Source organism: Betta splendens, chromosome 7 (genome assembly GCF_900634795.4).
Source record: "Betta splendens chromosome 7, fBetSpl5.4, whole genome shotgun sequence".
Classification (NCBI taxonomy): domain Eukaryota; kingdom Metazoa; phylum Chordata; class Actinopteri; order Anabantiformes; family Osphronemidae; genus Betta; species Betta splendens.
In genome coordinates, this window is record NC_040887.2 from 13,614,240 (window position 1) to 13,640,736 (window position 26,497).

General features: G+C 48.5%; 2 protein-coding genes across 4 annotated transcripts; one reads left to right on the top strand and one right to left on the bottom strand.

Moving 5' to 3' along the window:
* The first annotated feature begins 160 nt into the window (after window positions 1-160).
* Window positions 161-25,004, top strand: bcl2l1 (BCL2 like 1). 2 transcript variants are annotated; one of them, XM_029155108.3, is made up of 4 exons: window positions 161-511; window positions 3,754-4,517; window positions 19,643-19,782; window positions 23,425-25,004. In XM_029155108.3, the coding sequence occupies exons 2-4, from the start codon at window positions 3,963-3,965 to the stop codon at window positions 23,471-23,473; spliced, it is 744 nt and encodes a 247-aa protein (XP_029010941.1). In that variant the 5' UTR covers window positions 161-511; window positions 3,754-3,962; the 3' UTR covers window positions 23,474-25,004. The 2 variants fall into 2 exon arrangements, with proteins under 2 accessions (XP_029010941.1, XP_029010943.1); XM_029155110.3 differs by having other exon boundaries at window positions 163-511; window positions 19,643-19,828.
* LOC114858202 (cytochrome c oxidase subunit 4 isoform 2, mitochondrial) lies at window positions 23,455-26,497 on the bottom strand. Of its 2 annotated transcripts, none has more exons than XM_029155111.3 (5): window positions 26,335-26,497; window positions 24,905-25,004; window positions 24,209-24,373; window positions 23,995-24,126; window positions 23,455-23,722 (listed from the first exon to the last, which is right to left on the bottom strand). In XM_029155111.3, exons 2-5 carry the CDS (start codon window positions 25,002-25,004, stop codon window positions 23,589-23,591), a joined length of 531 nt encoding a protein of 176 aa, XP_029010944.1. In that variant the 5' UTR covers window positions 26,335-26,497; the 3' UTR covers window positions 23,455-23,588. The 2 variants fall into 2 exon arrangements, with proteins under 2 accessions (XP_029010944.1, XP_029010945.1); XM_029155112.3 differs by lacking the exon at window positions 26,335-26,497 and adding an exon at window positions 25,098-25,888.

Sequence of the window (26,497 nt, forward strand, 5' to 3'; positions counted from 1 at the left end):
GCTTTAGATTTGGGGGTAACAAAGGTTACCATAGCGACCCCTCGCATCCTTTGTTTGAGCTAACGTTAGTAAAGCGAATAGATGCCTGACAGCTGCCACCCGGACCCCTGTTAAAGATAAAGATAATGGTATGAATAGTTAAAGCAGTAAGTAGACAGGGAGGCAATGAGGAATGTGGCAGTTACTAACTTGAATAATTCATATACGGGCTCAAATTAAACTACTCCCATTTAGCTCGTTCGCTAGCGCCGGCTAACTAATATTAGTGGCCACTTTGTTCGCTGCTAGCCGGCTAGCACTCGACCGTCTGAGCGTAGTCCTCGCAGCGTGGACGTGCCGTGCCCCGGCTGTTGAAGTAATTGGGACGTAGGCTGTGGGCGGATCTGTTCTCAGCCAGTAGAGCTGCGTCTGCGCTAATAGCCAGGCAGGCTAGCAATGACGGATCGACTTATTCCAGCCGGGTTCTGGATTTTGAGCCACCAGACATGATTTTATGGAGACCACCTTACAAGTAAGAGGCTATTGTTGCTTGTAGAATGTTTTTCCCAACGTCTCGTGTACCCGCCGGCGGAACAATGTGGTGAATTATGGTCAAAATGGGACCCCCCCCCCCCTCGGATCCAGCTAAAGGAAGGAGGTCGACAGATTTGCGAGAACGCCTGAGAACGATATGGGTCCGCTAGCGGTTCTCTTTAAATGTTATTCATTTGATGTCGGGTGTTATTCGAAAGCGGAAAGATTGTTTTCATCCCAGATTCAAATTCTCATTTCCAAGAGCACAGACTGCGACCGTGCGACTGTGGGCTGTAAGTCACTGACAGCCATCTTCAGCAGCAGCAGTAGCAGCAGCCACATACAGTAACGTGACTACAGGCGGAGCCGCGTCTGTAGCGTTCTGCTTCACAATTACTTTCCTAACGCAGATTGCTGCTGCGTTGACGTGTATTTACGGCTGAATCGGGGGTTTGCCGCGGCAGCGCAGCGTTATCGTGTTCGACGTGATTAAAGGGCTCGCCTCGCCGTGGGTGACAGGGGAGGGCTCGTGCTGCCTCAAGGAGCCCGCAGAAAGCGCGTTCATGTGGCTGAATTCAAGTTATGGAAAGTTGTGACGCGTCGTGTAATTATTGTGTGTATGTATTTGTATTTGTATTTATATTTATCAATGGGAGTGATCAGAAACGCGCAGCCGAGGAAGCTACGGGGTTAATGTGTTCGGCGGCGGCGGGGTGTGCGTCGGGGTTAGTGTCCTAAACAAAAGGTGTTCTGTGACACATGAATGAGAACAAAGGTGAGAACACGAGTTATGCACTAATGCCAAATAGTTGTTTCCACCCTGTTCCATGGCCGGTCTTTTCCGCCTCTTAGACGCTCGGATTTACAGCCAGCGCAGAGGAGAATCCGCGTACGAACGTTACCTCCGACGGCGTCGTGTTACGTAATAGCCGACGGCAGGGCGTCAAAGGGGAGGAGGGGGCGTGGGAGGGATACGCACAAATATACACTCCCTTGCCACAAAGTGGTGATCTTACGTTGTTGGATTTTGACAGGTTTCGTACCGATAGAGCCGCGACCAGCTTGACATAATCGGGACGTTTTCACGGCAGCACGTCGAGGATAACTTCATGTGATTTCTTTTCCTTGAACACCTGGTAAGAGTGGGTTTTTTAGCCCTTTCACGTCGCGGGGCTTTCACATCAGAGGCCACCGTTAAATGGGATTTAATGTTTAATGCGGAGCTGTACGTCGATCCGCGCCGCGCCGTGCCGCGCCGTGCCGCGCCGCGCGTCGCGTCGCCTCGCGCCGCAGTCCAGATTCCTTCACGGTCTCGCCTTCGAGTTAATATTTGAGCAGATGCCGTTGTAAAACACGTGGCGTTCAGGTGCTGCGTTCCGCTCCGACTCGTTGGCTTCAACGTACCAGTTGCTCGGTGTTTACGTCCGCTGGTCCATTAACACGCCAGCCACGTGTTGGGAGCTGGGGACCATGTGGCCATTGTAAACACTGCTGCCTTGTGATTATTTTTCTCGTCTGACAATTTCTGTTTCCTCCACGTCGAGGCGCGGCCCCGAACGTTCTGCCGAACGCGTGTTTCCAGTTGAGCTTTCGGCTTTTTAATGGAATGACAACACTTTGGCGTGAACGCAGTCGAAACCATTGTACGGTGTGTGTTACGTGTTGTCACCAGCCCTCTGCATTGTGCTTCCTCCCCGCTCCCTGGCACGTTAATTATAAGGTCCCACGACTTATCATTTTAAATGTCAATATTGTCGTATTGCAGGAAAGGTCATGTTCCCACATGATAAGCAGCAGACATGTTTGGGATCATCAGCAGGTCACGTTCCTCCCACATCTGTTTGTGTGTCTGCCCACACCAGGTCGGGATGGGGACAGGTAGCGGAGGATGAGGGACCGGCTTTGTCACAGGACCGCACTCATATTTCCTTTGTTTGAGGCTGCAGGCCCACTTAAACTCCGTGCCGTGGCTGTGGGGTATGGATACGACACAGTGAAGAGTTATTCAGCAAAATCTTCCATTGTAATGTCAGAAATGTGTTTTGTTGCAAGGGTGCGGCGTGTGATCGTACTGTAGCAGTCAGGTTTCTTACTATACGGCTAAAGACCACAGTGATGTGTTCAGGTGCCCTGTTTTCTTGTTTGTCTTTATCGTTTATTGTGTTACACTGAGAAAGGACATTTAAAAACATTAACATTGTCTTTTCTGATTAAGAAGGGAGTGAGTAAATTAATATCTGGCAAATTTTGAACAAGGATCACATTAGTGCACTAATCATCACTGCTTTCACCACAGTAAAACTAGTTACTAGTCACTTCTCTTTTCAGGGTTACATCTTACGTCTGTTTTAGTTTATATTGACCTCAAACACATTAAAATGTACCGTTTTGCTGTATTTTTTAAAATTGGTAATTTTACAGTTGCGTTTTAGAGCTACATAATACTGTAGCTGTAGTTTTGGGTGTAAAAGCTAAACCACAGTCGGAAATGCAAACGACCTCTTGAGTCACTTTGAGTTCATTGAGAGTTCACTGAACCTGTGCAGTGATCGACAATTGAAACAGTGATGACACTGTCCTGCTTCCTTCAGAATTTAGGAACGCAGTTGAAGTTAACAGGGTGGTGGGAGCTAGCGCCTGTGAACCAGAGAAACCAGAATCCGCTTCAGTATCGTGGTACACAGTATATTATACGTACTGATGCTTTTGTTTGCGGCTAAATACGAAAGCAGAATAATGACAGAGCAGCACTGAAGCCCGAAGATAGCAGTGACGTCAGGGCACATGGGTAACGAGTGGTCATGCGTTCAGGTCAACCTCCGGCACAGATAACGAAACAATAACTTTGTCGGCGAAAAGTCAATTTGTCGCTTTTCTGTTGCGACAAACCGCAGACCTCTGTGTCTCTCTGTCTGAGGCAGTGATGGAGAGGACCTGGGTCTGACACCAACCAAGTGCGCACCCATTCTGACTTGAGGTCAGAGACCAGTGATGTGGAAACGGTGCAGACCATGCGTCTGAGCTCTGCTCACCTTCCTCCCGTCGCACCTCCCTTTGTCTCCTCTGCACAGACACCTTTGCTCTGCTGCCGTCTCATTAATGTCGTTCCCATCTGTTCCATATGTAACTGCCCAATTAAAGAAGTGCACTTTGACCTCACCCGTCCAAATTTAACACACACACACACCCCGTGTCTATAGACTGTCCAGATTATGACCTCTCATTCTTATCTGTCTACAGGGCCTGAGCTGATTTGTCAGCCTTGTGTAGGTTTGGTTTTCACCCCCCAAGCGTCTTCGCGATATCAGCTGACAATGGTCCTCTGAACAGAAGGAGCGCATCGAGAAAGCCCGGCACTGTGCGTGTGTTCACTTCAACCAGTCAAGGCTCGGTCAAGAGAGGGGCAGCGACGGACAGGAAGCGAAGAGAAGCGCTAATTTAAACACAGAATGTCTGAAAACAGAGAACTGGTGGTTTTTTACATAACTTATAAACTATCCCAGAGAAACTATCCGCTCAACCATTTGGGGCTCAATGAGCCTCTAAACAGGACTGATGGAGTGGAGGGTGAGTCGGGTGAGGAGCCGCGGGTGGCGACGCACGCCAACGGGACTTTTAACGGCCGGAGCCCCGGGACCCCCCCCGCGTCCCCGCAGCGGCAGCAGCGGCTGCAGGCCACGACCAGCCTGGACGCGGTGAAGAAGGCCCTGCAGGACTCGTGCGTGGAGTTCGAGCAGCGCTACGCCTGCGCCTTCAGCGACCTGCACAACCAGCTGCACATCACGCCGGCCACGGCCTACCAGAGCTTCGAGAACGTCATGGACGAGGTGTTCCGGGACGACGTCAACTGGGGCCGCATCGTGGGGCTCTTCGCCTTCGGGGGGGCGCTGTGCGTGGAGTGCGTGGAGAAGGAGATGAGCCCGCTGGTGGGCCGGATCGTAGAGTGGATGACGGTGTACCTGGACAACCACATCCAGCCCTGGATCCAAAGCCATGGAGGATGGGTGAGTGCTCGCACGCGCACGCGCGCGCACACACACACACACACACTGAACACACGCCTGCAGCGTGAAGCCGTGTGGTTGTAGAGCCCCTTTCATACTGAGCTTGCCTGATTTCATGCGTGTTGACTTCCTGTGGGCATCATGTGCCTGTTTTCCTCCTCCTCTAATCCAGCAGAGAGAATGCGGAGCAGTTTTAAGTTTCAATTTCGGTTACTGAAGCCACAGGTCAGCAAACCCACGTCCGCCTCCGTGGGCTCGTTCGCGCCTCATGGGTGGGGCTGCTTCTCCACCCGGCGCAGGAGACCAGACCTGAGATTAGATATAATGGAGTCGCAAAACAGCGGCGCGCAGCATAAAAGGCAGCTGCGCTGAAGGTCGGGGAAACGGCGCGTTTGTGTGGTCAGCAGCTGGTTCAGCTGTTCTCTAATTGATCGGCAGCGTGGAGCTCGATGAGCCGAGTCCAAGTGGGAGCTCAACGGGCTACATCAGGGCTTTGTATCTCCCTGCAGCCTGCCCGCGTGGGGATCGAAGTTCTCTCACCACGGTGTGGGATGAAGTCCAGCGCTTTCACAGATAGCTCTTTGTTTTACTCTGGCCACTGCCTTTCTTCTGTGTGTGTCACCTTCTGACATTTGTTGTCCTCCTCGTCTCCTCCCTTCCCCTTGTCCTATCGTTTTTTTCTTCGGCAAGACACCTGCATACAGATGAGCCGTGTGTGTGTTTTTTCTGGGGTCGGGTCGACAGTGGTTCCAATACTCACGATCCGTGTGTGTGTGTGTCCGTGTGTATTAGGGTCAGCTCTTTTCCTTTGTGCTGGCCGTTTGATGGTAGGAAACCAAGGGGAGGGGCTGTTTATGTTCCGTCCAGCTCTATATAACATCGGGTCAAAGGTCGGTCCTATGGAAACTAACATCTCCCCACCTGAGCGTCGTGCTTAGAAGACCCAACATGGCATTGCTGCTGCTTACACTGTTTATTTCAGTGCTGAAAAAAATAACATTACCTGCAACCGGGTTATGTTACGATGTGATGGTCCAGCTTTTTGACACCCTGGAGTTAGATCCGCTTTGATAGAGATCTGGTCACAGATTTGTCAAACCTTGACGTGCATTTGGATTCCTTGCATTTCTAATTTAAGTTCTGCTAAAGGTCTTTGCTAATGCTCTTTGCTAGCGCTTTTTGTGCTAGCTCTTGTGCTAATTAGCCGATATGTTTGTTTGGTGCAAGGCATGTTGTGCTTCACCTTGATGTGGAATGCGTCTAGTAAGGTTTTAGACAGATATTCTCTCTCTTATCTAATCAATAGTGCCTTTCAAACAGCCACTGTGTGTATTTCCCACCCAGGTGATTAATAAATATTTTGGCCGTCGCTGTCGTCACCGCCGTGTAAACAGCACGTCTGTCACGGGTGGCTGATCTCATGGCGAAATGGCATCCGCATACTCTCACATTAGCACGAGCCGCGTTGGCCTAGCAACAACTTGGTACAACACCGTCTACCAGCGCGCTGTGGCTGTAGCATGTCAGCGGCGCTGAGTGAATGACTTCATAAGCAAAGCTGAATGGATCAGCACGATCCACCACCGGTTTCAGTTCTCAGGTTTTCAGTTATTTCAGTTTTTCATCACGCGAGACCACTTCCTTCCCAGTTAGACTGTAAATCATTTGCTTTTATCTTGTTGAGTCGAGCGTCCGCTGGAGAACCAGCATTGACCCGTCTCCTGTTCGCAATCGGACCCACTCGCCACGTGGAGCTTTCCACGTTGTCCATAGAATAAAGACGTCAATAGGCCGTCGTCCTGACTCGTCTCTCCATCGCTCCTCTTTAGTTTCCCCCTCTCTGCCGCGCGGGGCTTCTGCCGCTTCTCTTTGTGTGGCGTCTGCTCAGAGTCAACCTACATGTTCCCTCAAACGTAGCCGCCTCTCTCCTCGAACCCACAGGAGACGCGTGCTGTTGTTCTTGATGTCTGTCTCTTATTTCCCTTCCTCCGTCTTCCTTCCTTCCGTCCCTCGGCGCCTCCTCGCGCAGGGATGAAGCGCAGAGCCGTTGGCAGATGTGGGAACCTGGGTATAGCTGTGAGGCAGGTGTGCCCTCGGTGTTGGCTGATGAAATATTAGCGTGCTCTTAGCGGCAGCAAGGTCATTTTCTCTGTCGCAGTCAGCAGCCGTGCTCTTTTTTTTTTTTTTTGCGTTTCCATTTCTTGCTGGAAATGGCATTTGTTTGTAGGTGCTCAATTCAAGCTCTGTGTGCTTCAGGTTTGTCACCACTACGCAAAACCAGCCCTCACACTGTCCTGCTGAAACCATCTATTTCAGGCACCTGCAGAATGCATGAAGTCATTCCACCTAAATAGCAGAAGCAACCCATGATTGCCTAATCATAGAAAACCTCGTCAGTTTGATGAAACACACCCATCTTTCTGTATCATTGCTAAACCACAGGAGAGCATGATGTGTTCATGTTCAAGTATTAAGTAGATGAATATCACAATACAAGGATTCAGGAGATTTAGCAGGATTTCTGATTAGACGGTCCTGCTACTGATTGTTCTCGTAGACGTGAATGCTGCTCCCGTCCTTTCAGCAGGTGAAACTGGCTGGCGGTTGCGATTTCAGAAGCGGAAGGTGTTTTGCACAACAGAACCAATCATGCTAGTTAAAAGGATCCCAGCGGTGCTTGTTCTGGAGACGCCGGGGACGCCCAGATACTTGATAGTAGCCCAGGACGGGAGATAAATATGGCAGAGTCTCCCGGTCACTGCCTGTGGTTTGTGAAGGCAGCGCAGGACTGCAGCCGTGTATTGTGTGATAATAAAGCTCTTTGGCAGACAGCAGTGCTAGAGACAGTGCGTCGACCTAATAATGCTGTTTCCAACAGGGTAGGCGATGGCAGTGATTACTCAGTGGAGCTTGAGCCGCCTCAGGGTGGGGGTACGGGGTTATTACCAATTATAGATGAATAATATCACAACCTGCTACTTGGGGAAACAACATTTTTTTTTTTTCCTCTCTGACAGACTAATAAAGGCTAAAGTCATTTAGAAAAAGCACAGGGCCACGGTCTGGAAAGCTGAGCTGGAGCTGGGTGGTGGTGGTGGTGGTGGTGGGGGGGGGGGGGGGGGGGTAGAGACCATTAGCCCAGTTGTTCCGCTCTCTGCTGTTTATGGTCACTGCGAGGTCAAGGAAAAGTTAACTACAGGAAAAACATTCATGAGCAGTGAAAGTCCTGAGACGGTTGCCTGTTTTTTTTATTTTTTATTTTTTGGCCACCGATGTCTGCACCCGTTCACGTTTTTGAAGCCCCATTCAACACTGGAATGCTCCTCGACACATCTTCCGAGAGAGTTCATGAAACCTCCAGGCCGCCGTTTCAAAGTTCTCCACCCAGCGAGGCCGTGGTGGAGGACCTGTGGGCAGCGGGTCCGTCGCCTGCCTGTGACTCGGGGAAACACCTGAGCTTCCTTTGTGCCGCTCTCCTCGGCAGACTTATTTACTGTCTCGCTCGCTCGCCCGCCCCCTCTCCCTCTCTCTCTCCCTTTCTCCGGCTGTAATTAACATTCATATAGGATAGGCGGTTAGATCCACCGAGTCGTCTGTCAGACCGGCCTATCGGAGAGGAGCAGAAAATCTCACCCTTGGGACCCATCCAGTCCGCCTCCACCACCACCCCCACCCCCCCACCGTCCCCACCCCTTCATCTTCTATACATCTGTCCCGCTGCTTTGCTCCCGCGTCCTTCCCTCTCCTCCACACACACCTCCCCCTGCCGCCAATCGATTTTTGTCCCTTATTTTCCTCGCTGCCCCCCCCCCCCCCCCCCCCTCTTCCTCCTCCTCCTGCTGTACGCATTGTTTCTTAGCTCCTCCACTCCTCCCGCTCTCCTCCTCCTCTCCATCTCCATCCGCAGTGGCTAAACACATCTCAGAACAGACCTGCTGCCAGTGGAGCCGCTACGTCTGAATGTTTCAGTGCTTTTTTTTTTTTTTTTGCCGCGTTTTCCCAGTTGTTGGCTACAAACACGTGCACACACGCCGTCCATCACGTCGTCGTGAGTGCTATCGATTCCCTCCGACTTGAACGCAGCAGCTGCCAACATCCCTTCATCGGCGCTTCCCGTCTTCCCTCTGTTGTTAATGGCTCACGTGTAACTAATTAGCGGGGATGTTTTTGAAGCTTTCTGGGGTTTGTTTTTAAGGACAGTGTTCTTGTCATCAGGGAAACTTTCCATGAATTGATTCCTCATCTCGTTTGTAATAAGTCAAGTGTGTCAAGAGTAATTTTCTAGGAAATTTTAATTGTTTTTTTTATAGACGATGCGCTGCAGGGGGGGGGGCAATGGCACCAAGTCAGACTGGTCATGTGACCACCTCAGACAAAGGACTTGTGACCACACACTCACACACACACAGCAACTTGCTGTACTGGCCATTTAGTTCAGGTGCGTCGTCGATTTGCCGACAAAGCCGTTTCTGGAAAGGACGAACGGGTGTCAAAGCGACTTTTTCATTGTGTGTCACCAGTTGAAGAATAAGACAAAGTCCAAACCCGCAGACAATGCTCTCGCAGCCCCCTTTTTTTTTTTGCGTCGGATCAATGGCGCGGACGTTTTGTTCCAGCACCCGCCCCTGAACGCCTGCGTGCTGCGCAGTCTATGCAGATTGATCTATAAGTGATGTCACGTGAATGGAGCTGCTCAACCGTACTCGGAGCTCAGTTGTTTTTGTATGCGTGTGTTTCAGCACACGCGTTGGTGTTTTATGATCTGACGTGTGTGTGACACAAAATAGCCGCAGATTGTGGGACTCATTTGCCGCCAGCTCCATGAGAAGAACACGTCACACGCACGTAGGTGTGTTTACGTGATCGCATGTACGTGTGAATGTGTCTGTCTTATTTGCCTTAGGATAGGGACTGAACAAGCCCCCCCCCCCCCTCCCCAACATCACACGCACATTTAAATAATTGAAACATACACAACAACCTTTGTGAGAATGCTTGGTAAATAAAACGCATAGCTATTTTATTCTTGGAAACAAGCAGAGACCGATTTGACATTGAGGGATGTGTTCTTAGTAACAGCTGGAGAAGCAGGTCTTTATAGACCCCCCCCCCCCCCCCCCCCCCACACACACACACACACACACATTTCTGCGTGTGTGTTCCTAGCTCCTGTCAACATCAGCTGGGTCGTATGAGGGAGGAGACCCGTAGCCCGGAGCAAAACACTGACACCTGAAAAGACTTCAACGAGACGTCGGTCTACTTTTAAAGGAATCCATTAGCGGCCTGTGGGCCGCGTCCCAGTCCCTCTGTCCTCTTTGTCTTATGGAGCTGCGCATGGCTGGTGTCACAGCAGCGAGTCATCCGCCTGTTCCATACGCAGACACTATTTATGTATACAGGACCGATATCAAGCTGTGTGTGTGTGTGTGTGTGTGTGTGTGTGTGTGTGTGTGTGTGTGTGTGTGTGTGTGTGTGTGTGTGTGTGTGTGTGTGTGTGTGTGTGTGTGTGTGTGTGTGTGTGTGTGTGTGTGTGTGTGTGTGTGTGTGTGTGTCTCTGTGTGTGTGTCTCTGTGTGTGTGTCTCTGTGTGTGTGTCTCTGTGTGTGTGTCTCTGTGTGTGCGTCCGTCCTGCGCGGCGCTGCCAGACTGGCGCGTCTTCCACCGCAGTGCGCCACGGAGGCGAGAGAGGCAGATGGAGACGGGAGGAAGGCGAGCGGCCGGTGACTCAGCTCGACGAGCGCGCCGTATGCGGGTCAGCGGGTTACGCTGCACGTACGCGCGGCGGCGGCGCCGGGTTTGCGGTCGGTGCGCACGCGACTGCTCACGTGCTGCAACGAGCGCAGCAGCTGTACGTTTGTGGAGCAGAGTGGAGGCGCTGCGTTTGATTGCCTTCGTGCTGCTCCACTTCTCGGAGGCTTAGTAGAGAAATCAGGTCACAAGCAAGTGTTTCCCCCGTCTTGTACCCCCCACCCACACACTCCTCTCATTCTGTCTGCTTGCCCCCTCATCTCTTACCTCTTTCATGGTAGCCCACATCCCCGTGTTTTATCCCGATTCTTTATTTTTCCAATATTCTGTCTTCATGAAGACTGTTGCCGCGCTCCCTCTTCTCACTGATCAAATTTCATTCCTCCCCATTCTTTCCTCCTATACGTCTCTCGCCTCTCCTCTTTCCTCTCTTGGCTCATATCTGTGATCAGATTATGAGGCATATCATGGGATTAATGTGTCTCATGGCATGTATTAAAGTGAGGGAGCTGAGGGACGGGTAAAGGGGGGGCGATGAGTATTTCATGGTAATGTGGCACCAATCTCGCGTGGCACAAGGACTCGATGATGATAAAGAGCATCAAGGCCATCGTTGTTATATTCATCTTCGGCTTGTTTAAATGGCTGAGGGAGTAGAAACAATAAAGGCAAAAGATGTTCAGTGGCCCTGCAATAATAGAGTATAATAAAGAGAACAAAGACATACTCCTGCACCTCTTACTGTATAGATATTTATCTGTTATTGAAGTGGTCCTGGAATATTGTTGTCGATCTTTCACCAAGCGTACAGTAAGTAATAGGGTGAATATAGAACTCTATTTCCACGCTTTGCTCTTCTCTCCACACACTTTCCTCCCCGTGGGCTTTCCCCTTTTATAGTTTCCAGGCATTTTCGTCATCTTTCTTCCCTCTACACTGTTTCACCCTTGTTCTCTTGCTTCTTTTAATTATGTCTTTCTCATTCCGTCTCCCTTTTTACCATTATTCGTACCGTGGTCCCCGTCTTTCCATTTCCTCACTCATTTCCTCGTTCCCTTTCTGATCCAGACAGATGGCAGGTCTCGGGGTCATGTTGGGGTGATGGTCTGAGGGTGGAGGGAGAATCCTGTCCCCCTTTCCTTTAAGCTGCCTCTCACTAGTCTAGCTCTTTATTAAACACATGCTCTGTCCCGGTTTCTTTCCTCTCTGCCAGGTGTAGAGAGTTCCGTGAATCCGTGTGTGTGTGTGTGTGTGCGTGCGCTGACAGAATGGGGCTTTATGGGGAGAATGCGCCCCCAGAGTGGGACAGGGAACAGATTGGAGTCTGAGCCTCCATGTCCTGACTCATTAATCTCCTCTTTAATTCATGCCCTCGCAGCCTGCTCAGCGCGTGCACGCGCACACACACACGCACAGAGCCTACTTCCAAAGTCCAAAAGGAGACGAAAGGGTACATGCCGACACGGATTCTGGCACGAACACCACTCGGCGTCACCACCGGGGGGGGAGTTTAATCATTCAATTTCCTCTTCTTTTTGTTTTTTTGTTTGTTGCTTCTGCTTGGAAGTGATCCATCACACTTTAAACAAGCCATGAAGTCCCCCCCCCCCACACACACACCACTTTCTCAATGCCAGCATTGATCTTGTGATTGCTGGCCATGATCAAACTGTGAATGTGCTACTAGCAGGAATGTGAATAGCTTAGTGGTGGATGGATGGAAACCCACCATGCAGGTTCTATGCAGGTTATTGTGCCGTTCAGCTGGTCGTCCTTGTTTCCAGTTTGCTTTGAAATCTGTGCAGGAGATAAAGATTTTTACTACCACACTTATCACACCACTTTATCTTAAAAACAAAGGCCCTCATCCCACAAAGTTGTTTCACAACAAGTTTGTTCCTCTGTGTGTGGAGTTGCCGTCTGTTAGCTTGAGATTTAAAATGTCACATTCCTTACTAAGGAAAGGAAAGAAACCATGCAGAGAGAATCCAATTTATTCCGCAGGGCTGAATGTAAAACAATGTAAGCAGTGAAAAGCAATTCCAGCCATATGAAACATGCACAATTCCACGATTCGAGTGGATACACCCGTCCCTAGGGATCAGCAAGTTTAATAGGTACTTTTCATATTTTCCCTTACAGTGTGTGACTGCTCTTCTTCTTTGACTATAAGCTTGAGCAGTCTGTCTCCTCTGCCTTTGACCTCATCCCAATTTTCTCATGTTTTGCCTACGTTTTGCCTCTTTAAGTGTTATTCAGCGTGTGCGCTTGTCACCTGCTCCAGTAGAACCTATTAACTGTGAGCTCTCTCTCTCCTCCTAAAGGGGCATCGGCTTAATGGGCGCGTTTTAAGACCCCGCTGTGTACGGGCCGGTCTCCTCGGCACCGAGCGCCACAGTAACGCTCCCTCACTCTGATCATACGGCGCCTTTGGCCCGCGGCCCGACTCCTTGCGCTCCTGAAATGCCTGGAGTTGTGATAAGGATGAAAACGGGACGGAAAGCCTTGAGGAGGAGCAGGAAGAGCTGAAATTCTGATGAGAACATTGATAACGGGGCGGTGACATTTCATGCTGCAAAGATCATCGTGTAACCGCTAGGCCACGAGAACGTATGGTTCTGATGAATAGAAATATTCTAGTCATAAGATTGTTAAAATGCTTGAGATTAGGGTAAAGGTTAGTAGGTTGCTTTGTGCTCAAATAGTTGATTTATTATAAGTTGAAGTGTGGTAGGTGAAGGACAGTAGTTGTTCTATTCATGGCACATACTATCAATATGTTGACTCTTTGACTTAGGAGGTGATTCTGTGTGCTGAAGGAACTGTACCAGCTCTCAGCGTCACAGCTCATGCTAAACTCTATTCCAAACAGTCTGGAACAGAATGTTGTTTCAAACTGTTTATGGACTGTTTCCCCTGCAGGCGTGGACTCTAGTTCAGCTCACGCAGTTACAGGATTATGGAATCCATAAGTGGCGTTTGTGAAATCTACAATATAAACCTTTTAAATAAAAAATAAAACACCAACCGTTCAGCTGCACAGACACGCTGAGAGAACACATAAATAATCCAAGTAATAGTAGCTGAATAATTTATAATTATTGTTCATTGGACATTTAATGTGTTTTGAAAGACTTAAGCGCTGAGAAGAAGATAGCAGAAATATTTAGCAAAAATAACTTCAGTCTGAAATCGTGTATTTCCCATAAACTGATTAATATGAATGTGTCATTCAAAAAGCTAAGCTTTCTCAACTGTGCATTTAAAGTTAATATTTAGGTGTTTGTCCTCCACACCTGCTGTGTTTGAGCGCTGCAGTATACATGTATATACCCAGACGTGTGTCAGGCCCAAATGTCCAATCCACTGGGTTTTGCAGCAGGTGACCATAGTATTGCATCTGTTTCCCTCCTCCTCGGGCGTCAGCCTGCTGGTTTGTCCTGCTCCTGCTAAGTCACAGACTGTGATCCTGTGATCGGCATGTGGAGCGCTGATCAGTGTGAGACGGAGGTCATCGCACACACAGATCGCACTCATCCACTGTAACTAGCAGTCCTACAAACACAGTTGACGTGACATCGCCCCGATTCGCTCGCAGGAGAACCATGCCGTCGCTGTGTGTTACTCTGTAAACAGCATTTCATCAGTCACTTTACGCAATCAACAAAAGCATGTGATGTGTTCTGTTCCTGTACTCTGAGCCCTGTTCTGTTCCTGTACTACACGCAAACATCACATGCGCAAAAACACATTTTCTCATCTTGAGTTAAGTATTCTTTTGTAAATTAAGTACCAGTTAAAATTTGAAAGTAATTTAACACTTGGCTAGTAATTTAATACTTGGCTAATGTTCTGTGGAGTTGAGACTAATGCAACATTCACAAGTAGCCATTAAATTGAGTTGACAGTTATTTTTCAAAATCAGGTGAAGCCAGGAAGGAAATGGTGAAGCTTGATGAAAAGCCTGTGGATGACCACACGTTGCAGAGGAATATCCTTTCATGACCACGAATGCTGTCGTGGAAATTGACGTCCATCTTCATCAGAGATCAAAGGAGACTTCAAGGCCAAAACCTCAGTGGACTCTCACAAAACGCCCCCCTCCTGTTGGCCTCTGAAGGTCGGGGTTACAAATGGCTGAGATCCAAGAAATAACCCAGTTCTACTATGAAGTCGTGTGGACCTGTGGTGGAAACAGACGCAGGCGTGGCCCAATGTGTAGAAACCCCAACCAACGCAATGTCATCCAAAGAATTTTCATGGTCACAGAGTCAGAAATCCTTGAGTGGCTGAGTCACATTATCTCTGCCTGACAAAGCTGCATTCTGTTTGCCGAAGAGATTAAAAGCAGAGAAACTGCACAACAAACGAGCTGAAGGCTGCTCCGAAGGCCTGCGACGCTCAGGGACGTCCCTGACGTGATCTGTCATGACCCGTCGTGCTGCTGCTTCACGACCGCCGTTGATTTTCACCCTGTCACTGTTACGAGACGACCAGCGTGGCCTCCGTTCCCACACGGCGCTGATTCGGAGCTGGTTGGTCTGGATTCTTCTTCTGAAGGGCGTGTTGCGCGCACACGTGCGGGCGTGTGCACACGCACACGCACACGCATACGCTGGGTCTGTGGCGCTCTGCACCCGTTGGCAAACCCCGAACGTTGGCGGCGGCGCTCGGCCTCAGCCAGCGTCTGCGTGACCCGCTTCTTACTGCTAATACGTTGCATTCAGGCAGCGTTGCCAGAACAGCATGCGCTCTGCACGGAACTAGAAAAGCACAGCTTGTACAACAAAAGTAATGTGACGCGATCGGATGTCGCCAGCAAAGAGGACTTGAACATGTTAAACTGTTGCATTAAGGGTTTATTTAATATCATACAAAGCATTGACCCTGAATTGGATTAACTGATCTTTGGTTTCTGTCCTGACAAAATGATTGCTCATCCTCCAAATGGTAATAATTATATTGAATTTCCATCCATTTTCAGCTTTCTTGCATAAAAGTGCGTGCGTGTGTGTGTGTCACGGTCAGGGGCTTTCACCATCATCGGGGGATTCGACTCTTGCAGCTTGTTATGCTGCAACGTCGGCGCAACCGACAAGTCGGCGCTGATGAATGGGAAGCTGGCGCTAATGATGGTTAAAGCGCTCCTTTCTCCACACGTAGTGTTGGGCCAGTTATCAGCCACAGAGCCGGACCTTCGCGTCCGGCCACGCTCGCTCGCATCACACACGCTAATCAACCGCCGGCCGTAGCCAAGGCAACCGAGCGCACCATCTCCCTCCCCGTGCCCCTTCCATTCTTACTGTCTTTCTCCCTCTTATATCCTTTTGCTTTCATGAGCTAATCCCTCCCCGCCCGACGAGGCAGGGGAAAGTTAAAGACGTGGAAAAGAGAGAGGAAAAACAGGGATGAGGCCTGAAAGCGCTCCGCAGGCTGCCGCCTAGCACCTGATTTCCTCTGGGAGCGGAGCAGAGATACAGAAATAAAGGCGTGACCGTGTGAAAGGGAAGGAGAGCAGATAAAGCCGGGGTTTACTGCCAGGTGGGACTAGTGGAGCCTGGGCGCATGCTGCCTGTGCATGCGCATAGTGAGCAGACCGGCTGCGTCCCATCAGGCCTTTCGCCTCTTCTACACTGCAAAGCACAATAGATGTCGTTCTGCTTTTTCTGATTTGCCGAGTGAAGAAATGGGGCGAGCGAGCGTGCAACGGCCAAGCTTTTTATCATATTTCGTCCCGTCACGCATGAATGATCCACGGCGCAGCACGAGCCGCTCCCCCGAGTCCCAGAAACACAGTTCTCTCCTTTTGTGCTCTGTTTAAGTTGGTAGGTTGAGACCCAACGATCAGCTGCTTCGTCCTCGCTGGAAAACATCTTGCTCCGCCACCGTGACTGTGCACAAGGTGCAGCTCCGTCAAGGCCCTTTGACCCACAGAGAATCATTTCCACAGCCGTGAGCTGACAAACGGAGCCTTTATGCCTTCCATGAAATCGTCCATATTCAAAGTAAAGATTGGTTAGTGACCCGACGGCTGCTGTAAAACCTTTATCTTCCGAAAGCACGAGGAGTCCAGTCAGATGTGTGAATTCTGGCTGCTGTTGTTGTTGTTGTTGTTGTTGTCGTCGTCGTCGTTTTGGTTCTGCATTCACCAAATCAACAGTATCCCCTCATTGAAACTCGAGTTAATAGGTGCTTGTGACCGTGTGTGGGTGAGGCTGCTGCCTGAGCCACACCCCGTACGGCCCGACTGAACTGAAGTGAACCTGAACGTGTTGGATGGTGAAGTTTTATCTCTGGACCTGCATCACTGACCTGTGAGGTGATGCGTTCACTGACCCACCCCCCGCGTGGCGGCTTGCCCCAACATGTCTGCTTCCAAGGCGTTCGTCATCCTCTCTGCTTTCAGCCCACATTCCTCACATTGTTCTGGAACATTTCAAGGAAGGGCAAGGCCGTGGTCAGACGCCCACTTAGGAGCATGCAGTAAAACACTGAGTCAGATTAGATGATGCTTCTTGTAATTAGACTACGTCATTATTTACTTTAATACCTTTTATCAATCCCGCGTGGCTCTTTCCAGTCGTCATACTTTATTGCAGCTCCGTCTTTGCGGTGTTTAAAAGCAGCTTCTCCACCGAGCCGCGCTCACTCTGCTGTTTACTTTGAGTCTGCGTCATGCGTCGCGCCGTGTTTATTGTAGGGCCGGTCTCTGAGCGTGATTCACGCGTCGCATCGAGGCCCGTAGGAAGTGGAGATGAGGTTCAGGGTAAATATTTGCTCTTCCTCGGCCGCTTCCTCACGTGCAGACGGCCTCTTTGATTTGTCTGGGTCATCGCGGCCCCTGCAGACGAGGGCGGGTCCAAGGCGGGTCCGAGGCGGGTCTGCGGCGCTGAGCCGCTGTTGGACACGTTCAGGCGTCCCGGAGCTCTTCACATCCAAACTGGACAAACTGCTTCAGCGGATACTCAATGTGGCCTAACAGACCCAACACACTCATTGGGTCCATCCCATTCTACAGAAATGCAATCCATCTGTTCATAGCATTTCTGATGAAATTGCCAGAAACCTGCGTGTGTGGCGTTACTCATCCTCCAGTTATGTGGTCTCCTGAGGTCTCCTGGACCAGTTCATTCTTAAGTAGGTTTCAGTTTGTTGTCCTTGGGTGATAAAATCAGGCAACGAGAGGAACAGGTATGTGAATGAAACTGACTTCTGGAGTGACTAACAGCACCACTACGCCTCTTTGCTCCTGCTCTCAAGCTCCTTCTTTGTAAACACTCCATCACTCAAGCTTTTAGTTTTCTCCTCTCCATCCTTCGCTTCTTTATCGATTCTGTCGATATCAGAAAGCTCATTAATGTGCAGAGATTCCCGTCAGAAGAGGAAGCTCAGAATCCCTGTCGGATATTGGCTCGTTCTCCGAGGAGAGTCTTCACTCCCGTTATCGCTTCAACGCGTAATCAGACGTTCCTTTGAACAGTGATCTCATTGTGGATTTAAGCTGGGCTCAGTCTAAAACGTGTGCGGGTTTCCTTTATAGCACTGTTAATAATTAAATTAATGCAACTGTCAGGTCATCAGAAAATTCCACCTCTTTAGAAATTTACATTGCAAATGACTGTCGCAGTCTTTTCTATAAATAGGTTGCTATTGAGCCTGAAGCTGTGTATATACGATCACACCATCAGTGGCTGGTGTTGTTAACGGTGCTGTGCTAATGGAATATTGCTGACATCAATGCATCACATTGGAGGTTGTGGGACTAATTCAGAGCAAGACCTGTGTAGTGCACAGCCCAGTTAATAACTATTGGGACAGATATTGACATTGGATATAGATAAATGTGGCATTTAGCTTCATGTTTATTCAGTTAATCATTCTGTCAATTATAGGTCAGACTCATACAGATATCTTGTTTTGTGGAACGTGAGTCCGAGCCTAGAAGTGCTGTGACACACAAAGGTATCCAGGAAATCTTCGCCAAACTACCCAAAACAGTTAATTAGTTCTTAAAACAGTTATAGATTAATTCCATGTTAATCAACTACTCGGTTTATTGACAGTTTATTTTCAGCTGTAAAACTTCTACGAGTTAGTTACAGTTGTGTTGTTGCTTTCAGTTCTACGAGTTAGAAGATACTGAGCAAAGGTTCCTGTTCTGTTCCTTCTGTGTGTGTCTTTATGATGATGATGATGATGATGTTGATACACATGGCTCGTTTGGCCTTGTTGGAGCTTCTGTCTTGGTTCTTGTTGTCAGAGCTTCTTTCATTCTACTCGACCCGGCACATGGTTGTCTCACATTGAGGGACTTGCCCGTCTCTGGGTTTGATTAATCAGACTTCAGGCTTTGGTTCAGACGCTGCTAATTCCACTTTCTGGGAGAGGCCCCTGTGTCTCTGTAGTTCTCACATTCTGCCACAGTAATAACCCTTGTTTACTAGCAACAACCCCAACCTCTCTTCACCCAGTTTCATTGTCTGAGTTCTAATCTTTTCTTCTCACTTTCACTCATTGACGCCTCATGTCTCTGTTTCCAGTAAAAGAACCCCCCCCCCCCTCCTTAAAGGAACCTTCTGTCCTGCCTGAATCCACTTCTGACTAAGCATTACACATCCGGCATGTCATTTGACATTTGGCTCAGTTCATGCTCTGCTCTGAAAAAGGAGCATGAATCCAAAAAGGTGGTGAGTGAGTGTGGACCACATGGGCATCATCAGCGGTGACTCAGTGGGCCACGTCCCCTTTAGTTGATCCCCTGTAGTGTTTATGTCGACCTCTACTATGCCGTTTAAGTCGGGCTGGCGCCACCCGCTGGCGGGACACTGGAACTACACGCCCCTGCAGCTCATTTCCAGGAAATGATTTCAGTGGGCGGCAATGCAGGCCTGGAAATCTGACGACGGCAGTGGGGAAGGAATGTCAGCAGCGGTCCTGCAGGAATCCGGTGCAGGAACGTCGGGATGCCAGAAGGACGGCGGGCCGGTCGGAAACACGTCCCCAGCCCGGGCCCCCGTGGCTGCTCCGCTTTGTATACAGACATGCGGTTTTTCCCCTAATCAATGAGAGCTTGTTGTTGGTGCTCACAGCGCTGATGCAGGTGGCTTTTGGGTTTTTTTACCGGTCATTACGTGCTTTACCTGTGTGATGTGTGCCGTGGATGGAAATTTCCACAAGTACCTATGTGGGTTGTGAAAGTCATACAGATACTCAGCTGTGGGTGTCAGCAGCATCCAGACCTTTATAGAAGGGAATCCACCTCACTCTCAGATCCTGCCTGCGTGCTTGTTTTTGGTTAAAGGGGTTTTCATGGGTGAATGTGGGTGTTTCTGAGCTCTCTTTTAAATTCCCCCCTCTCTCGTCCCCCCCTCCCAGGAGCGCTTCGCCGAGCTCTTCGGCCACAACGCGGTGGCGGAGAGCAGGAGGTCCCAGGAGAACTTCAAGAAGTGGCTGCTGGCGGGGATGACGCTGGTGACCGGCGTGGTGGTGGGGTCGCTCATCGCCCAGAAGCGCCTGTGAGGAGAGCGCCGCACGCTCCCACTGCCTCCCTCACTACTCTGTGTACACACACACACACACACACATACACAGCGCGAAAGTTAACACAAAAGGCCGCTTGTCCCCTCGAAACTGCAGAGGATGTTTACTTGATTTTTTTTTTTTTTTGCTCCTATTGATGAAGAGTCCTCACATGTTGAACTGTTAAGACCAAGATCAGGAGTTACTCGTGTTTCATGTTGACCTTATTCAATTAAAACATTTAATTATACAAATAACCAGTTCACTCAATCAAGGTTTTCTTTTTGTTCCTGTTCCATTGATTTCTTTCGCTGTATTAATTTGAACTCATTGGTGTTTTCGTCCTCCAACGTAACTACAAGTGATTCCAGACGCCACATTTAATCAGAGCCGTGTGATGTAGTCTATGTTCTCTGCAGCCTGCACATCCCCGCAGACAGACCTACACTAGCTTTGTGCCATATGGAGGGTGGAAACGGAGAGGGGGGGTAGTAGCTCCAGTCCACAAACAGCTTCTGTGCAGTAGTTTCCACTTCCTGTCAGCCATCGCTGTCCCGTACACCTTTATCGCCTCCCAAACACAGTCCGCGGCTCCAGTCACTGATTGTTTTGTCGCAGTTCGTGGTTTTATCAAATGAACCGAACATAAACAGGTTCCAGTTAACGAATGCTGCGAATCCTGGAACCAAGCGTCTAAAAGCCTGGTTTGTTTGAGACGCTCGAAGCCCACTCCTCCCGCTGGTCCGTGCCGATGGATTCTGCTCGCGTGCAGTCGGACCGCTGCGCGTGAGCATTAGCAGGTCGTAGTGTATTAAACGGAGCGCCGTTCAGACCCTCAGTTTACCACAGTAGCTGAAGAACGCAGCCAGTACTGTAGCAACACACACACACACACACACAGGCGTCAGAACGCTCTGAAGGTCGTTCAGCAGCATGAACACGCCTTTAGTCGAAACACTCACACGGACAGAAAGCCGCCATCGGGAAACACTTTACTTGAACCCCCAGCTCTCCACTTGACACATCCAATGGTACATGAAGAATACTGGCCAACTTCTCCGAGGCATCAATAAGAGCTGCATGTAAAGCGGATCAATAGCTGTGAATGTAATGGTTTTAATGGGCACAAAATTCAATGGACCAAAATCTGAAACCCTTGACCTTTTTTTTTTTTTTTTTTTTTTTTTTTTTTTTTTTTTTTTTTTTTTTTTTTAATTTGCAGCCTCCAAACCCTCGCAACCCTTTTTATTAAGGCTTCATGTTTTTGTTCCTGGGTTATTGATGCCTTTTAGAAGTTGTAAAAAATTGATTAATAAACTCTCAAATGTTAACAATTCAATTTGAATTTCCCAGTATTTCATGGTTTCCCTTATATTCTGACCCTGTTTAACCAGTGCTTGACCTAACGGTTGGGGGTTAAGTAAAGTCACTGACACTAAGTTCTGATCATGTGCTGCAGCGTTCCCACTCTCCCCCCCAATAATCCGCTAGTCATTCCTTTGGTTTCAGCCCTTCGGCAGGTGTTCGACGCTGCTGTACCTCGTCCTGTCACCGCCGCCTGAAGATTCATGTAGCACGCCGATGACGCGGCAGCTGTTGTGCGCCAGACGTTTATTATTGGAGTTGCATTTGATGTGAAGTGTGTCGTATTGTTTGTGTTTACCCCCCTGAGCGAATCGCCGACTGTCAGCCGCCACAGGAGCGTAAAAAAACTAGACGGCACCAGACCTTCGCATCGCATCTCACAGTATCTCAGTCCAAGTTATCCATGCCCCCCCCCCCCCCCCCCCCCCCTCTCTCCATCCATTCCTCCCCCCTCCCTCCCTCCCCAGACACCTCGAGTCTGTCAGATCTCCATCCGTCTCTCCCCTTCTCCCCCCCCCCCCCCCCACCCAGCTCCACCTCTTCCTCTGCGGTTCCCCAGGCTGTCACGGCACCTAGTCACGTGTGTCAGTCACAGCTGGCCCACCTGCTACTTCACACAAACGCGCACGCACGCTCGCCAGGCACACACCTGCCAGTCAGACGCCGTCCACGGGAGACGGGAAGGAGACGTCGCTCCTTGTTTTCCGAGCATCTTTCCATCTTTAATTTACTTTCTTGGAGTCAGGGTGGCGATTGTCGCCTGATGTTTCACGCACCGTCGGCTGGCAGCTCGATTAATTTAAGGGGAGGGAGGGAAAGGAAAGGATGGGGGGGGGGGGTCCTCCCTGTCTTTCCCATTTCCAGTATCTTCTGCTATTTTGGAGTGGATCATTTTCCAAAGGACGCCAGCAGCACAATAATACACATCAAAATCAGAGCACAGGATTATAGTCAACCACATTAGAGGAAGTTGGACAGAAACATCTGGATTTACATCCATCAGTGCAGCTGTGCCTCCATCTTCATTTCATCTCCTCCCACAGCGTTGACTTTTGTTCCTTTTAATGTTCACAGTTCACCAACTCGTACATTCGTTATCTATTGCTTCACCAAATAAAAAAATAAACCCCTGCATCGATCATTGATGAGCATCACCCTCTAAACGAAACGTCGTCAGCAGCTTCTTAGCCCAGATCTGCTTTCACACATTCCAGTACAGTATAAATATATATATTTTTCTAGTGTATGTCCCACCAGGAACCTGGTTGCAGGCTTTCCTCTGCTGTGTAGGTCCTTCACTTTAACCGGCTCCCTTCCTTCATCGTGTGAGTGCGTGTGAGACTCTCTGGCAAATTGTTCCTGAAGGAGGCACAAATGAAGGTGTGACGGCATTGGCACGTCCCTCTATACATATATATATAGTATATATATATGCTCGTAATTTAAACTAATTAGACTAGTAAATTAGCGTAGTTCCATATTTAAGTCAAACAGACCCGATGGCGTTTAAAACATTATTTATATTGGTGTAAAATCAAACCTGTGCCCCTTCGAACAGCCTTAAAAGCATCTCTGCATTCATGTGAATTGTCAACTGTTGTTTTTGTTTGGAACGGACTGCTACAAGGCACGGGACCGTTTTTTGTTGCTCATAGGTGAATTAAAGACGGCAGACATGTCCCTATTTGTGAGTCTTAGAATGCCATTGTAATGTTTGAAATGACATTGAACCTAATAAACATTCATGTGGAACGAGTAGCAAGGTTGTCTTTTACAAAGTCACAAATGTTTAGATCAGTTCACATTTTTGCTTTGTTTTTTCAGGTGATGACAAAGTTTTTCTAATTGGACTTCAGTTGTTTTAAGTAGCACTAATAAACTGTAATTTTAAGTTTAGTTCTGGTGTCATCTGGACCATAAATAACTAACTTGTTAAAATGTGAAATATCAAACTAATTACTGCTAATTTTACATCAAAAAGTATAAATAGCAAAACTGTGTTCATTCATTGATTAGAATGTGGTTATTTCAATAATCAGATAAAAAGCAGATTCTTAGTTTCTATAGAAACAGTGAAATGAGAATGATGAAACTTATTAAAAAGGTTTTTTTCAGCCATGTTTGCATTAATGCAGAATCTAATTTGTATTGGCTTGCTAATTGGAATAGTGCCAGAAATATCTGAGAAAGTGATGAACTCTAAACTGAAGAGAAGCATAGGTACTAAAACTACAGTGTAGCATCTCACTAAAGCTCTGTTTACCTTTTAACAGAAATGGACCAATAACAGTCAGAGCAGCAGCTGAGAATAGTTTCATTTAATTGAAGAGGTGCAAAGAGACATCGAAGGAGTTTACACCAAGACGGACACGGCCGTGAGACAGAGCTGGAGGAAGAATCGAGTTCAGCCACCTCGGACGAGCAGCGCCGCGTCCCTTCACTTCCACTGGCCCTTCTCGTAGTCCCACTTGGAGGCGAGGCCCTCAATGGGGTTCATCCTCATGTCCAACATCCTCTGCAGCTGCCGGGCCTGCCAATCGGGCTCAAAGCTCCTGGGATGCGGAGGGTAGACTGGAACCAGAACCAGACGAAGCGTCAAAACTGCTGCTGGTTCTTGGACCAGGATTCAAATACATTAATGGGACATAATAGATAATTACATTAAAGTACTAAAAAGTAGATCCTTTTTTAAATTTGAAAACCAAGAGTTGGAGTTGGTTTTGTTTTCATATGCAATAATTATTTTTTTTTAATTATACCACCTGCTGTGGCGTAGTTGTGATTAAATGTTTTGCTGAGATACGGTGCTTGTGATTCCTGGGGAAGAGTAAACACAGATGTACCATAGAGCACCTGCCACCAGAACAGGAGGCCGGTCAGGCCCAGGAAAAAGAAGGCGGTGCCCAGCACCGTCTTCCACTCGTGGGATTTCCGACCCATCTCGGAGTAGGTCTGACAGAACTTGATGCGGTACACTGCAGGATGGGCGAGAGAGAGAGAGAGAGGCAGTGAGGGAGGTGAGCGAGCGGTCAGGACTGGAGTCCGTGTTTGACCCACAGGCGATCTTCTCCTCGTTGGTCAGCTGGTTCCAGGGCCCTTTCTCCTTCTGCTTCAGGCTCTGCTCAGCCGCCGTCAGTTCTACTTTGTAGGGTCTGTCGGGCAGAGGGAGGTCCACGCTGTCGTAGTACAGCGGCTGCGACATGTCAGTGGTGTCGGACACCTCTGCGGGGAAAAGACAGCAGTCACATGATGCACCGCTGCAGCGGCAACATACGATGAAGACGTTACTGCGTCTCCCACATCGTATGGTGCCTTAGCGCCACCTGCTGGTTTGTCGCGTAGAAACACCCCTGTTTAGTTAGACAGTAAAGGACTTTCATTTAACAACTCTAGTTCATTCCACCTTGCAGATTTACACGGTACAAATAAGAGTACATAAATATTTTCTATAAATAAAATGATTTCTATTTATTTAAACGCAGGGGAACAAGAATGCATTTTAAATAATACAAAAATAAACACGTAGAGTTAATAAACGTTAAATAAGGTGAGTTTAGATTGGACAATGTAAACGGTGCATAGTTCTAATAACACACAAATATATATATATATATCTGTAATATTCCTATAAAATAATAAAGTTGTTTTGAATCTTGGGTCTCGTGCAACACCTGTAGCTCCACCTGCACGAGAGCGAGCCCCAGCTCGTTTTTGAACGTAAGTAATGAAAACGGACAGTTCTGGGTTCGGTACCGTGGCCGTGACTCGCCATCCTCGCGCTGCCGGTGCTCAGGGCCGCCGTCGCGCGCCTGGCCAGGAGACTCCCCACGCGCCCTGCAGTCAGGCGGAGCATCTGGAAGCAGGTGAGTGGACGCGTCAAACAAACTTGTAGTAGTAGAAGCACTTCACACGCGCGTGAGGAGGATGTGAACGCGCTGTAACTCACGTCTAAGTTTAGAGTGTTGAAAAACCTCCTGTTCGGTGTTTTATGACGAGTTTGAAAAAGACCTACGAGATTAATGAGTTTTTAAAGATCAGCTGGTGCCATCGCTACAGCTGACACGAGCGTTGCCTTCAGGTGCTGTCGGAAATAACTAAAGTACATTCCAACATTTGGTGGGAATAAGGGCAAATGTCTCCTCTGCAGTTTTAGCTGGACTATTGTGAATAGCAATTTTTATTGAACCTTTTTTGGTCATATGCTCCAAATAAACTTTAATCCCACAGCAGTAGCTACAGTACATGTTCACTGTTCTGTCTAACTGAATGCCTCTATTTAATAAAAAAAACTTTATTGCTCCCTGGTTGTTTTTAAAAGCAGCAGATGAACATTCTTACGTCCCCTTGTGTTGAAAGTCACAACAGTGGACTAGCAGATCTCATTACGTGCTTTATAAAGGTGCCTGGATTAAAGCCAAATCCCTTCCTTTCCTGTCTGGCCACCTGATTACCACAACCAGGTGAAAGGGTGTTTAGCAGGTGAACACAGGCGTATTCTGACATTATAAACACAATGTTATTTCAGCATCAGCAGCGGAACATAACTGTGGCTACTTACTTCATACAATTTTAAATTACTAAATTCTATGGAAATATTACGACTTGACACATTCTTGCATCTGCAGCTATAATCCATTAATGTCATGGTCTTTGTTGTGAAAGAAGCCATTTCTACACAAAGTGCTTTTACCTAAAAAATAAATCATGTTCATAAATGTGTTTAAATCTAGTTTTAGATTATGTTTCTCTTACACGCGTGTTGTCATTTCATTCACACAGCAAATGAAAACTGGCAGCCAGTCAATTAAGAGTTGAAGTTGACCTTCTCACAAACAGCAGCATTTACCACCTTCTCAAATAGATTTATCCTGCTCTTCATTTATCCCCGTCCAATATCTCATTTTATAGGAAAGATTCCTGGATTAGACATGTTAGAAAATGTGAGCTCACGCTTTTGCCTGCATACAAATAAACCGCGCAGCTGGACACGCTTCATTCCAGCATTATTGCTTCTTGAGCTGTTCTAGCTCTCCATCATTAACATGTGCTACGCGTCTCCCGAGGCCTCGGCCTGTGTTACGCTCTCCTCTCCTGCGCGTCCGCCTTCCTCCCTGGCTGTGAGGGCTTCGGGGCTCCTGCTCGCTCGCCTTTGTTTGCTCCACTCTGCAAAGACGCGTACTCACGGCAGTGAGGGAGAGAAGCTGCAGCTTTGGGAGATGCAAAAAAAAACAAAACAAAAAAACAACACAGCAAGAGGGTAAATGAAGGAAAAGAGCTGCCCGGGCCTTCTGCACCGCGTCGTCCCCCGCTCTTATGGTCAGAAAACGCTACGCAGCGACCGAGCGG

What these genes read in the sequence shown, in the direction of transcription:
- bcl2l1 (XM_029155108.3), top strand. Translation starts at nt 3,963, where the DNA reads ATGTCTGAAAACAGAGAACTGGTGGTTTTTTACATAACTTATAAACTA. An exon ending in TCCAAAGCCATGGAGGATGG is followed by an intron (nt 4,518 to 19,642) that starts GTGAGTGCTCGC and finishes CCCCCCTCCCAG; the next exon opens with GAGCGCTTCGCCGAGCTCTT. An exon ending in CTCATCGCCCAGAAGCGCCT is followed by an intron (nt 19,783 to 23,424) that starts GTGAGGAGAGCG and finishes ACCTTTTAACAG; the next exon opens with AAATGGACCAATAACAGTCA.
- LOC114858202 (XM_029155111.3), bottom strand. Translation starts at nt 25,004, where the DNA reads ATGCTCCGCCTGACTGCAGGGCGCGTGGGGAGTCTCCTGGCCAGGCGC. An exon ending in GATGGCGAGTCACGGCCACG is followed by an intron (nt 24,374 to 24,904) that starts GTACCGAACCCA and finishes TTTTCCCCGCAG; the next exon opens with AGGTGTCCGACACCACTGAC. An exon ending in CAACGAGGAGAAGATCGCCT is followed by an intron (nt 24,127 to 24,208) that starts GTGGGTCAAACA and finishes CCCATCCTGCAG; the next exon opens with TGTACCGCATCAAGTTCTGT.